This window comes from Anas acuta, chromosome 3, assembly GCF_963932015.1.
Source record: "Anas acuta chromosome 3, bAnaAcu1.1, whole genome shotgun sequence".
Taxonomy (NCBI): domain Eukaryota; kingdom Metazoa; phylum Chordata; class Aves; order Anseriformes; family Anatidae; genus Anas; species Anas acuta.
Window position 1 is genome coordinate 49489209 of NC_088981.1, and position 14469 is coordinate 49503677.

At 46.1% G+C, this 14469-nt stretch overlaps 1 protein-coding gene across 6 annotated transcripts in view; it reads left to right on the forward strand.

Annotated features, from left to right (window-relative positions):
* Positions 1 to 5427: 5427 nt before the first annotated feature.
* Positions 5428 to 14469, forward strand: part of GRM1 (glutamate metabotropic receptor 1) — a 188906-nt gene continuing 179864 nt past the window's right edge. For 2 of the 6 annotated variants that reach the window (XM_068677026.1, XM_068677025.1), the window contains exons 1-2: positions 5428 to 8653; positions 9906 to 10791. In XM_068677026.1, coding sequence (XP_068533127.1) covers positions 10029 to 10791 — 763 coding nt within the window. In that variant the 5' untranslated portion in view covers positions 5428 to 8653; positions 9906 to 10028. The remainder of the gene's footprint in view (positions 8654 to 9905; positions 10792 to 14469) is intronic. The other 4 variants (XM_068677023.1, XM_068677028.1, XM_068677024.1 and 1 more) reach the window with 3 other exon arrangements.

A 14469-nucleotide genomic window follows, 5' to 3' on the forward strand; every position in this document is an offset into this window, starting at 1 on the left:
CATATACAGATGATTTGAAAACCACAAGGCCACTTTACCTTAAACTCATCATTGTGAATATGCAGATGTTCTCTAAATAATACAACTAATTGATATTTAGAAAATTTCCTTTAAGTGAGTTCTCTTAATTCAGTGAAGCAAATATTGATTACCTAAATGCTTTTTGATTTATAGTATGATGGCAGAACACCTCAATCATGTATTCTTCCTGTCCCTTCATCCATCGTGAATTAAGTTTCTAGAGTCCCCTTATGAGTTATGATTAATAATCTATAAATACAATTTACACACATGAGGGTATTAGTGTTTCTGTGAGGAACCCACCTTCATACCCAACTCTAGTAACTATGTGCATATGAAACATCTGCCTCATGATCACTCCAAACTCTGGTAGTCACCTCTCTTTAGTCCCCAGGGCAAAGAAATCCCACTCCGTGGCAGGCCCAACACAATGCCAACTGGGCACTTGGCTGTCACTGGTGCTGCTTTGCCTGCTTCTCTTCCAATATGGCTATTTATACAGGTCTACCTCTAGTCAGCTGTGGACCTTCAAAACAGCTGAACAAATGTATATATCTTTGAGACTTTTTCAAATTTCAGTGATATTTTTTCCAGTTTCAGACTGAATAGTTACTGGTATTTGGGGGAGGAGGGTTACATCAGTAGGCAAACACAGCAGCTTTTATATGCTTAGACAAAAAAAGATAAAATGTTCTGTAATTAATAATATGTGAGGTTGAACAAAACTCTTTGGGTTTTGTTCAATGCTTCTGGCTTCCTTTTTTGATCATTTTCATTTCAAACCCCTGGATACAGACAGTAAGTTTTCCTAAAGAAAATAATGGATTTAGGTGCATCATTTTTCTTAATGTCCAACTCAAAGTATATGAGGGGATCTAAATTTCAGAGCATTGTTATTCCAGTGTTTACAGAAAATCAGGACCAGTTTATGTCTTGATAACTACATGTATGTTTTGCTCAACAAGAACAACAACAACAAAAATTGAACAGCAAAATGTGAAATCAAATATGCTTCTGGGCATAGGTGAATAATTTAAATTACAAGACTACAACGGTCAAACAAGCACTGTGAAGTTTCCAAATGGACAGGTTTGCTTGTTATCAACAGTTTCCAATGACATGTTAAAAAAGACAAATAACTTGTCTTCAGTTTATTTAGTTTTAGCATATTGATGTGTGTCCAGGCTTTTGGTTCTGTAGCTTTGCAGTTATTTAGTTAGTAAATATAGACTGCTTCAGCTTTGATTACAAAGAACTTCAGCAGGTCACCCAAGTCACCACCTGGTTCCTTCATTATTTATGATGTCCCTTCCAGAGGCAATGGCAAACAAACGTCTTCTGTGCTGTAACTTGAAAATTGCCCTAAAGTTGTATTACAAGTTCTAATATCTCAGCAACTTTACAGAGTGTACCCTTCCTGTTTTCAGCAACATCTTGATCCCCTCTGTAGCAGCATAGCATAGGGAGAAAAATGATTCCTACAGTAGGCAGCTCTTTGGACCTGTAGACCAACATCTAAAATGATCTAAAATGCCTTACCAAGACCTACAGGCTGCCACTGGACATCTCAGAGCAGTGGTGTAGCTTGGTCCCAAAGCTGCCCTCTTAGGGGGTGACTACCACTCTTTATCCAGGGGGAGGTCTGCCTGAGGAAGTGGTCTGCCTGAGACTACTCTCAGAGTTATGTAGAGTTAAGTTTTCAGCTCTAGTAATTTTCGAAGATGTGCTGTCAAAAAAGAGTATTCATTAGAACAGGAATTATACAACAAACTCTAACACAGTAGAGGATCACTGATCCTTTACAGGGATTTAAAGTACAGCTGAACTGTCATCAGTACCAACATGGTACTGCAGGGGTTATGAGGTACTTCAGAGAAGTACTTGAGCCAGAGTTAATCACAGCAGGATGAACTGCTGGGGTCTGGAATCCAAAAGCTCTGGGAAACCTGTATCAGTCATGAAAAAGGGAATTATATGAGGAGGATACGCAGGAGAGCAAAAATCGAAGTATGGTGTTTGAAGCTGTGTGACCTAATGCATGAACCAAATACAATCCATTACTCATAAGTGGACTGGAGAAATAAAGGAAATATCACCTAGTTAGAGAATGGGTAGCAAAAGGCAAATAGCTGATAGAAATGCAAGCCAGAAAACATTTGAATATACATAGTGAAACCATCATTCACAGTCAGTGCATTCAAGCATCACCTGGGCCTCATCCATGTCATCACCAATAGTGGTGTTATACTTGACATTTCTTATCCTACCTTAATGAAGACAATTTTGTGATAAATCCAATGTTAAGTATAGCTGCATAACTGGGCAAGAGTAAAAACGTCTGATTCTGGAGTAACTGGGATATGAAGCACCGTAAGGACCAATCAATTACAGCTCATGGCTAAGGAGACAGGTACCCCAGGTGAGGAGCAAGGACTTGGCATCCCTGAAATGGCAGTGGGCCTGTGAGACAGTGCAGGCACTTGACCAGAAAGAAATGGCAGAGAAAAAGCAATTAATGTGTCACCAAACCACAGCAGCACACTGTCAGGGAAGTGAAAGGAAAGAGAGTTATTACAATGATCCTAATAGATCTTGAAGTAATGAAATGCTTCCAGAAATGCTTTGCCTAGCTGGAAAGTCAAAGTGATAAAGTCTGTATGGAAATCCTGTTATCTAGGCAATTCCTCATGAGGGCTATAAATAAAAGAAGTACTTAAAAGAAACATATGTACTCAGATACTGTTCTTGTTTGTTTTTGACAGCAAAGAAGATGTCAGGACATGTAAACACTTAATAAGAACTGCTTTGTATTTTCTCTGAACAAGCATCTTATTTTGCAGTTGTGGTGCTTTAATGTATCAATTTTTTGAACAAATGAATCAAGCAGTTTGCAAATAATAAAGTTTGTACATCATACTTGGGTATCAGTTTCTTTATTCTGTAAGTTATGCTTAAAGTCACCTAATACAACTATGTATTAAAAATAAACACAGTATTGCCTAATATTTTGTCATGTTTCCTTCACTGAACCATTAGGTTCAGCCTAAAGCATGGGAAGCATGTAAACTGCACAGATATAAATATGTTGGCTACAGACAGCCATATGGATTTCATAAAAAAGCATAGCTGCTCCCCTTTCCTTTTCCTGGCAGGAGGTATTTTTCTACTGCTGCTTACAGGATATGGTGCATTTCTGATACCTCTTTCTCTCTGGTTCATCATAATATGAATCCAAAACATGTTTTCTTCAGCCTGTTAATCAATTCATTTGCTCTTCTCAATCCATAGTGTTCATACACTATGTTTTATGTAATGCAGGCAAGACCAATACAACCTCAGAGGAAAGCCATGACACCTCAGTCCATTTGAATCCACTCACATCTCTGTAGCTCACTCTGAGACACCCCTTTTCTTCTAAACTTTCTTCCTCTCTGTTCATTTACACCCATGTATAGTGAGAATGGATAACAGCAACCTGTCTGATGTCAGTGATTTTCAGGCATATTTTTCATCCGTTCTGAACAAATGTAAATGCATAAAGAAGGTAGGTGCAAGGTGGAAAATGAGATCATTTCAGTTAAAGGTCATCATAAACCCCAACCTATCTTTAAGGTTTTCCATTCTTACGTTTATTTGCTATTGCAAAGACTTCAAAAACAGGTACTTATGGAAGATGATAATGTCTCTTGTACACAGTGCTACGTAAGTGGGAATAGACTGTAAATGGCAAAAGCAACTGCCTGGGATAATCAGCCTAAGTCAGTGTACCAGTTTTGAACCATTCATTTTATTTATTTATTTATTTATTTATTATTTTTTGAGCATTAGATAGGTTCTTAAAAATGTGTCAGAGATTTCTTACACATGGTTTGATTGCTAAAATGACATTTGCAAAACCTCCATTGTTTCTTTAGTCAAGTGTAAAATGATCCTGTTTTGGGAAGACGGCTAGCCTTTTCTGTCTCTGACATTTGTGATTTTTAATGAGACTTTTTTCTTATCCCTTTTTTGTTATACGAAATATCTGGAAGGGAAATATGTGGTGAAATGAAAGACACAAATATCAGCTGGTAAATACAGAGCTGTTTTCTTCAGTGCTGACCATAGTTACTAGGGAATTTTCAGAAATTAGTACTCTGAGTGAACTTTTGCTCTTCTTGAGTTACTTTTTCCTTTTGTGACTTAATTTTTCAGTGTAAGCACTTACTGACCCACAGGTCCAGCCTGAAAGTCTGGGTGGCAGAAGGAACAGGAATGCCATTTTATCACTTGCACTGCAAAGACCTTCTTTCCATGTGCAGATTTTACCATTTTTTGTGGCACCAGATTGGATTCCTGCAGGTGGCTTTACGCAGAACTGTCCTTGAAAATCACTGAAAATTTCCAGCCTGCAGATGCTTTAACTGTCAGGCTTCTCACAAACAGAGCACTAAATTGTTCTCCATAGAGTACAGGGACTTCCAGATAAACTGTGTGCTCCATTTGTTAGTAGTCTAGCTCAGCAGATGCCTCTAGCTAACCCGAATTAACCCCATATTGCAAAGGTAGTTTCTCTCCCTTGATACTCACACAATGTAAGTCCCTATCTAGTGAGTCCTGCCAGAGAGATTCAGACTGACATTTCCAAATGTAGTGAGAGATTTGTATATTTTAAAAGGGGAGTCTGAAGCTCAGAAATGGTGGACCTCTGACTTTGGAATGCATTTTTCTCTTTGGCCTGTTGTAACACAAGCTTGCTGATATGCAGGACCCAGAACAGATTTATCTATTTGCTCAGGTTGTTTCTTAGTGGATTATTTCAGGGAAATCAGAGGATTTCAAGGCAAGAGAGCTTAATCAAAACTAATTAAGCCAGATAGAATTGGTGTGTGTAAGAATTTATTGTAAATATTGCTCAGCATTTTGGTCTAGAGGGCACCATAAGTACATTTTTGCAGTTAAGAAATAAATAAATACAGAGATGGCTTGGAACATTATCCAGGACTGAGTATCCAGCTTCCTTTGTGCTGGGGACGTTCATCTGGCTTCTCGTTCATTCATCGTGAGCATGTCCACAAGGACCAGAAGGACAAAATTCTTGAGATACCTGCACAACAGGGAGACCTAGGGCAGTCATGCAGCCTTTGGGGCATGTAGCTTTTCTTGTGGTGAAGGGAAAGGGGGTGCTTTTGGCTATCACATTTCATTGTTTGGATGGCACGTGTTCACGCTGAGAAACAATTTGAGAGGTGAGCTTCAGGAAAACCCAGGCCTCTTCCCTTCGAGAGCATGGTGGTGTGATCCCTCTCCTTGACAGTCTTCATGAAGAACTTTGGCTGAGAGGTGGTTTTTTTTTTTGTTTGTTTGTTTGTTTTGTTTTTGTTTTGTTTTGGTTTTTTTTTTTTTTTTTGATATGACCTTTTAAAGCAACCAATCATTTACTTAAAAATGCAAAAAGAATTGTTTTTGGTTTATTAACATTTCTGCTAGCCAGAGATTGAAACTGCTGAACGTACGAATAAATCTGGTCTGCTCATCACATCACGAAGCCTATAATCCTTAGAGTCTCAAAAATCTGCAAGACGTCTCCAAGTGCTGAGTTTTGCACTGATTTGGATCTCACACTTATTTGAAAGATGTTTGAAATCATAACCTCCTGACTAAATCTCTGAGGAGGTATTTTGGTTATTTTAAAAGGATGTGAAATCTTCTAAGCCCGTGAAATGTGCTCAGGATGCTGTGACTTGAGACAGGGGATAAGCAGGAGTTGGACGACTAGCAATGGAAGCTTTCATATATCTGGGAATCCTTGTGGTTGAGGGGTGTGTATGCCTGTCAAAAAAAAAAAAAAGAGCAGGGGACAGTAGCCCAATAAAAGTGCAGGTCTGTGTGGATGCTGTTTCTAGATTCTAAATATCACAGAAGTGAGACCTAAATTTCATGGGTTAATCCTACTTAATTTTAATGGATCTACTGGTACAAGGAACAGCTGAGCAATCAGACCTTTATGAAGCTCTGTATATACTGACATCGATCCTTTAATGTTCACTTCCTAGCAATTGAAGCAAATAAGGGTAAGTAATCAAACTGTTTAAAATGCCATTTCTTTGCATCTTAACAGAAAGGGTGACTTCATAGCTTAAATATAAGAAAGAGGGTAAAAATGGTGCTGTAGCTGGCACTTTTTTTTTTTTTTTTTAAAGTGGAACCAATGAGAAGCATTAGCTTTGCTAAGAGAAGAGGAGAAAACATGCTGAATATATTAGGAAGATTAAAATCCTTGTTTCTACAGAACGAGCCTGCCTGATGATTCTATGACTCTAAATCCTTGTTCACAAGCAAACACGATACTGAGATGAAATACTACAACAGAGGGATACCTGTGCATGTTTTGCATACATACTCTGTATATATAGTAGGTGGCTTGTGTAAATCATGAAAGGAAAGCCTTTGAGTGAGCAGAATGGAAAGGATTACTGAGAATTTATGACATAGCTAGTGTATATGTGTTAACTGACTTCAAACAGGAAAATATGAAAATTCCTCTTGTTTTCAAGGCAGAATAAAACCACATAATTTTAGAGGCACTGATCCTTGCAGAGTAGCTTTAAGTCTGCCCAGTAACGTTGCTGTAGAGTCTGCACAATTAAACAGTCAATCTGAATTGGTAGAAAGCAGAGGAGGGAGGACCAAAATGGGGTCTCAGCAAGCCAAGTTACCAAGTCCTTGCTACCCCAAACTAGTTGCCTTTCAAAATGTTTTCTACAATATGCTGGCCTTTCTCTTTACAGCTGACCAGAACTTTTCCTATAGATTCTCTGATGCAAAACACCCATGTTGCTAAAAAAGAAACGTTTAACAGGATTATGCCTGTTGCAGACAAAAATATATCTTTTGGAGAAATACTGGAAAAGAGCTTCCATTTTAAGCTGGTGATTGATTTCATTTGAAGTAAAAATAATGACACTCTGTGCTACGTAGTATAAAATGTTTAAACTGAAGCAAGAACAAAACACTTTTGATGCTATCAAAATAGAATATTTCAATCAACCTCCAAGTGATTTTCAAATTGTGTTTCATAGGAGACTGGAAATTGTTCACTTTTCCTCTGTTTCATGAACGAATAATATTCCACACCAGGTAGTTTTCCACAGAAAGTGAGTACTGCTTACAGCCCCTGCTCTGTTACTGCCCTGATCCTTCTCTCATCTGATGGCAGCTCATAGGTCTGCAAAAAATGCAGTGCCCCAAGGATGGTTACTGTATGGTGAATGTCCCGTGTGTTCAGAAATGTGGGGGGACAGTGAGATGAAGGGCACAGGCTGTTTGTGAGGGCAGAAGTGCTGGATCTGTGGGTAGTGACAGGGTCAGGGTGGCACAGGGTGACACCATGCAGACCAGAGCACCAACACCAGAAGGACAATACAGCCTGCTCTGCTAGTCTTCTGGGGACCCTGGGGCACACCAGGCTGCCTGCGAGGGTGGTGCCAGCAAGAAGAGGCAGACTGAGGCCCCTGCGGTCCCACTGCCCTGTTTGGGATCTGGGGAGCACTTCCCAAAGCCTCCACACACCCCAGGTGTCCTCACAGGAGCCCCAGACCCCCTCAGCTCCCCTCCCTGCTCCCACCCCACACAGCTCCGTGCCCCCAGGCCTGGTGCTGGTCGAGCTGCCCTGGGCTGGGACTGGGGGCCCTGTGGGAGCCTTGTGCTGAGTCTTCTGCAATGAGCGTTCCTCATGGATCAACACACGAGGCAGGCAAATAACTAGCTGCGTGACAGGAGAGAAAGCACAAATATTGACACAGGGAGAAGACACCCCTGAGGCAGCCTTCGCTGCAAACCCTTCGCTGAATGAGCAATAGTTAAATGTTTGTCCTTGCCTCTTTCTTTCAAAAGTAGGACAAATATCTATAGAGTTCCCAGCGGGGAGGTAATCTAACTTTAACTTTCGTACAGTCAAGTAAAACACCCGAGACCCGCGTGAGGGATGCAAGCAGGTCGTCTGAATTATGATTATTCAATCTGGTATTATTTTAATCTGACATGCCTCTCACGTGCTTCATTTAGCTTCATCTTGACCTGAAAACTGTAATCTCAATGCCTTTATCCTTACAGGTGATTTATCCCGATGCAATACCTTTTTGTATACATATATATGCATATAAATGTGTGTGTAAATATACGTGTGTTTGTTTGAATAGCGAAACAGTGCCTGAGAGGCAGCTCAGCACATTTTGCCATCTCGGGTCCCCCGAGCGTGGTCGGGGTCGCCTTCGAGGCCCCGTCCCTCGCCTTTGCTCTTTTTAACTGTGGCCAGCGGGTAATAAATAAAGAGCCTGGGGGGGGGGGGAGGAGAGACAGACCCCCCCTTGCAGCGGCTGCGTGCTCCGGGTGACGCTCCCTTGCTCGCTTGCGAGGCGAACGGGGGAAGAAATTAAGGAGGGGGAGAAAATGCCTGAGCCTTCCGTGTGAGATAATGGATGAGCCCGGGATGACCTGTTTTTTTCCTTGCGGTGGAGCGGCGCTGAAGACAGAGGGCACCAGCGCCCAGCCCACAGCCGTCGCCCCGCCGCCAGCGCGCCAGCTCGGGGCGCCCGGGGAGCCGCCGGTGCCTGCTCGGGGCGCCCGGGGAGCGGCCGCCCCACCGGGACAGGTACGGCCCGGCCCGGCACGGCCCGCACCGGCACCGGGCGGCGGCGGGGGGCTGCGGGCGGGGGGCTGCAGGCGGGGGAAGCCTCACCCCAAAGGGGCTGCCCGCCCGGCTGGACGAGCACCGGGACGGACAGGCTGCGTGCACCGGGGGGTGTGTGTCGGGGTGGCGGGGGTGTCGGGGTGTCCGTGTGTCCGTGTGTCGGTATGTCCGCGTGTCGGGGTGTCGGTGTGTCGGTATGTCCGTGTGTCGGGGTGTCGGGGTGTCCGTGTGTCGGGGTGTCAGGGTGTCGGTGCATGCGGGGGGACCGCGGCAGCAGAGGGGCAGAAGTTTGGGGGAAGCACCCAGGGGTGCTCGCGGCCGGGATGCGGGGCAGGGGCGGGGGCACCGGGAGCCGGGCGCTGTCCCGGGTGCTGACGGCGCCGCCGAGCAACAGGGACCCGGCCCGGCCGCGCTCCCCGCTCCCCGCTGCCGGCTCCCGGTGCCGGTGCCGGTCTCGCCGCCCGTCCCTCTCGAGGTCTCCGCTCGCCGCCGCCGGTCTCGCCGCCTCTCCCGGCCCGGAGCCTGGCTGCGAGGCAGGCGTGCCGGTAAAGCGCAGCGGGACTTTGCCCGCCGTTGCCGTAGTAACTAGCATGGATTTTCCCCCCCACCTCCCCATGGCATGTGTGTGTGTGTGTGTGTGTGTCCCCGGCTGCATTACGGGTTCGCCCCTTCCGCACGGAAAAGTTCAGGTAAACTGCAAAGGGGCTCCCTCCCGCTCCTTCCCTCCGCTGACCTTTAAATGACATTTCCCGGCGGCGGCGGGGCAGATTCCTCGGCTCTCTTCCCACCCCCTTGTCTCCCCTGGGAGAGGACCCCCCGAGCCGGGGAAAGACCCCTCCGGGGAGCCCCAAGGCGAGGAGGGCAGCGCCGCCTCCTGCCGCCAGGGCCGAGCGAGGCCGGGTGCCCGGGGAAACTTCCGAACTTGGGGGGAGCGGGGCAGAACCGGCAGGGGGGGGCTCGAAACGGGAGCATTGGCTGCAAACAGGAATGGGATCTCCCAGCCCCACGCGTGCTGGTGTGCCCGATGGCGTGCCGAGGGAAATAGGCTCACGCTTTGTTTCCATCTCCCTCCGGAAAGTTGCTCCCGGGAGCCTCGGATGAAGCGGGTTGAGCCGGGCGTCTGGGAGAGTGGCGGAGCGGGGATGTGCCGCCGGGCTGGGGTTTGAGAGCGCCCCCCGCTAGCGTGTTTTGTCCCCCGTTTCTGTGCCACCAGGTTGGAAGTCCCTAGGCTGACGGCTGCCTGGCGCTGCGAGAGAGACCTCGCTGTGATGCTGCTCGGAGCGAGCCGGGAGCCGGCGGGGGCGAGCGGATGCCATTTCCTACACGCCCTTAAGCCATGTGCAGGCAAAGAGAGCCCTTGAAATTCGTCGCCTGGGTCTGGACGACGTCGTGCAACAAAATGATCGGCGTGCTGCTGGTCTTCGTCCCCGCGCTGCTGCTGGAGGCGGAGGTGCTGCCCCGGGGCACGGGGCGCAGGGCGCTGCTCTCGGCCGCCTCCTCGCAGCGCTCGGTGGCCCGCATGGACGGCGATGTCATCATCGGAGCCCTCTTCTCCGTCCACCACCAGCCCCCGGCCGAGAAAGTGCCCGAGAGGAAGTGCGGGGAAATCCGCGAGCAGTACGGCATCCAGCGGGTGGAAGCCATGTTCCACACTTTGGATAAGATCAACGCCGACCCGGTCCTGCTGCCCAACATCACCCTGGGCAGCGAGATCCGGGACTCGTGCTGGCACTCCTCGGTGGCCCTGGAGCAGAGCATCGAGTTCATACGGGACTCCCTCATCTCCATCAGGGACGACAGGGACGGCGGCAGCCGCTGCCTTTCGGACTCGCAGCCCCAGCCCCAGAGCAGACTGAAAAAACCCATCGCGGGGGTCATCGGCCCGGGCTCCAGCTCGGTGGCCATCCAGGTGCAGAACCTGCTGCAGCTCTTCGACATCCCGCAGATCGCCTACTCGGCCACCAGCATCGACCTGAGCGACAAAACCCTCTACAAGTACTTCCTGCGGGTGGTCCCCTCCGACACGCTGCAAGCCCGGGCCATGCTCGACATCGTCAAGCGCTACAACTGGACCTACGTGTCCGCCGTCCACACGGAAGGTAGGTACGGGGCGGCCCCCCAGCTCCCCTCTGGGAGACACGCGAGACAGGGTCCCAAGTGGGCGAAAGCCGGGGTCGCGCAGCCCCACGCCCGCGGGAGGGTCCCCGGGGATCGGCGGCTCCGGGGCTGGGGGCGGCTCCAGCAGCCCCCAAACGAGGGTCCCAGCAGCCCCCAGCGGCGCTGCCCCCGTCCTGCCGCCGGCACCCAACAGGTCGCGGCCGCTCCGGGCGGCGAGAGGGGCGCCGAGGTTGAGGATGCTCGGAAAGGAGCCCGGGGGTTGCAGCCAGGCGAGCTGCACCGACGTAAAGTGAGGAATTCGACTTTTGGGGAAAGGCGAGCTCTCCTGATGTCTTTCTGTGGCATTTCTGTAGTCCAGCTATCGCCCTAAAAGGGGATTTTTTAAGTATGGATTTTTTAAACTTCAAAACTGGGGGTATTGCTGTTGCAATTGTGCACCTATTCGCTTTATCTGAGTGTATCTCTTTCCTGGGTTTGATTAACGATTCCCTCCTCTGCTTTCTGAGCTGACTCCACACCTTCTATCCTCACAGAGATGGCAAAGTAAGGAGTGCTAAGAACATACCCTGTTATGAATAAACAAGAGTCTCCACTAAGAGTTGTGTATACAACATGCAAAGGTGAAATGGATTAAACTGGACCCTTAAAAGGCAAAGTGCAGCAGTTCTGAAATGCCTATGCAAGAGAAGGAAGCAATGACCTGACATTTGCAGTTCATTTTCTGCCCTGTCACAGATGAGGAAAGGAACTGCTATAGAGTTGCATATATGAGCTGTTAAGGTTCCCTATTGCTGACAGATAGGATTAGATCTTGTGGCAGGCCAGGGTGAAGAATAAACATCAAAGGGGTAAATTCTTTGTGGATGTAAATTGCCACATCTCCCTTCAGTGCGCTTCCTGGGAGCTTTGCTAATTCACATTGTCTGAGGATCTGCCTTAAGGGATCTGCTCTTTCTTTCTCTCTCTGTAGATGTAACTATCATTAACACTAGTGGGATTTCTCTCTTTTGGAAAAGACAATAGATTATGAAAGTTATTTCTTCATTTTTTTTTAAGATCATTATACGTAGCAATTCTATTCACTGCTTGTGAGAAATTTTAATTCAATATCTGTTTTTACAAATAAGCTCCCAAGAGATGAAAAATGCTTGCTGCAAGATATTTTTGTAGGATTTAGAGTGATACTTTTGAAGATAGTGGATCAGTTCTACCCCACAAGGTAACAGTCTTCTCTTAGGAAGTGTCATCAGGATTTTGCAGATTATGCAGCTCAAGTTTCTCTCTCTCCCCCTCTCTCTCTCTTTTTGGTCTCTTAAAAAAAGCTGTATCTGCCATACCTTTATTGTTAGAGTCAAGATACTGATTCCACTGGTAATATATTTAATAAACTTCAACTTTTTTGTTCCTTTCAGGGAGATGTCATTAACCCCTGTTGCAATTGCTGTTGGGTGGATTTCAAGGACTTTTTTTTTTTTTCCCCCCATGTGAAGTGAAATTAGTACACATGAAAATCAGCGTGAATTATTCAATTTCTGTTGCCTGAATTTCTGTGCATGCACTGTGAGATTGCTGCTTGGTGGTGTGCTAAAGGTGGGCTCATGCTTCACAGATACCACAGAGCCACTCTGAATAGTAGCCTGTTTGCATCGGAGCTGCTCCAGCCATGCTATGTTTGGAAATACAGGAATAAAGTGTAGTTGGAAACATTCCTCCTCCACACTTACTCACAGGCCTCCATACTGTGAGCTGCAAAATGTGTTGGGAGGGATTCCAGGGTACCATGGGTTTGGAGCATCCAACCAGTCTCTCCACTCAGTCCCTCGTTCTCATGGGGTGGACAATCCTCAGCTCTTGTAGCCACCCAACCACAAGGGGATGCAATGAGACCACAAACTTTCCTACCTGTGTCAGCCAGCAGTGCTCCTCAGTCAACACTGACCCACGGCAGGGTCACAGAAATAATCCAGAGGTGATGAGCTCTTTCTCAGGCAGTCTGAACCATTCAACTCTTCCAGTCCCCTTCCTCTGATCCAACACTCTGGCTAGAGTTATCCGAATGCCCAGAACAAAACTAGTCTATAGAAATATGCTTCTAATGAAAGTCAGAAATAAATAGCACACTATTTGGTGCGTACATTTCTTAACATGGAGCCTACACATGCCACAAGAATCAGGACAGTAAAGTCACCCAATCTGTAGCATGATGTCTTTCAAGTAGTCCTCAGTATCCTTTGCATTTGGCGTGAAGGTTCATTCTTTTTGTGTTAATGCCATTATTGGTGACCACATTTAACAATATACACAATCTCCACATACTGTTACATGACATTGCATGGAGGTATACCATACCATTTCTTTTTCTTTTCACCATTGTTTATTAAGATACATAAACATTGCACTTGGTTAGAAACTTCTCAGTTAGTGAATAAAATCTGTTTTCAAAGGCCCACATAACTCCTTTTAGATTTAAACTTGGCACATAGAGCTCCACATTGGAGAAAAAAACAAAGTCAAGTTACTATGCTTGGTTGTTGTGTATCTCAGCTGAGCAGAGTTACACATCATGAGAGTGCATTTACTTCAGAGTAGGCAGCAGTCATGAAATGATGTGAGAAATCTGTGCGTCTGCCTGTGGAAGGCTGTGTGACAGAGTAGCTGCAAGGCATTTCCAAGACTACTATTTTTTTTAAGGAATCTTCAAAGGTCCTTCAGTATTGGAGCTATTGGCATGGGTACATCTTCTCAGCTCTTAGGCTTGGAAGGCATCCTTATCTAGAAATGCAGATAAGTGTATGTCTAATGCCAAGCCAAGGCATCCTGTGGAAATCAAAGGGATTAAAAGCACCTGCATGGAGCTAGGCACAATCCTAGGGGTGCTCCTGAATTCAGGTTGTATTCACACATAGCGGGTGTGATCAGGGCAGAAGGAGTCTTGCTTGCTAAGTGTTACTTGCTACATGAAATACCTTCAGAGACAGGTATTATTTTCACCTCACTGGACAGCCACTGTTTCTACATGTGGTAGAACTGGGAAGAATGATGGGGGCTACCTTCTTCCTTGGCCAGAGAACAGCCCCTCAGCTGTCCTGGGACAAGGCCAGAAATGCTGAGCAGAGATGGTGAACACCACCTCTGTGCTGTGTGACTCTGAAGGCACAGAAGGTAGCAGGGCTGTCTCCAGAAAGCAGAGAGCAGCTATGAGATTACGGTGCATTACACCACAATCCAAAACCACAAGACGCCTACACATTGGCTGGTAACCAGCACACAGTCTCCAGCAATTCCCTCACCTTTATTCCCTCACCTTTAAAGCAGGCAAGATGAGGGCGTAAGAAGTCCTTTTATCATCTCATTTTCCAAGGAGATCACCTCTGAAGAAACAAATAGAAATACTTCATGCCCGTGCCTCACTTTTCATTTCAATCATGGCATACATGTTGGCCTTATAAAATGTATGTAAGATTTTTTTAATTTTGCGAATGCAAAATACAGATTTGCAGAATAGATCTGTTTGACCACCATTGTCTATTTATGGACTATTCTTGCACTTTAGTGTACAAATACCCCTTTACAAATAAAATTTTAATTCTAGCAGATTGACATGTGGACTTTGTAGAAATATCTTTGTAAATGGACCATTAAAGTTAATTGCACCAAAT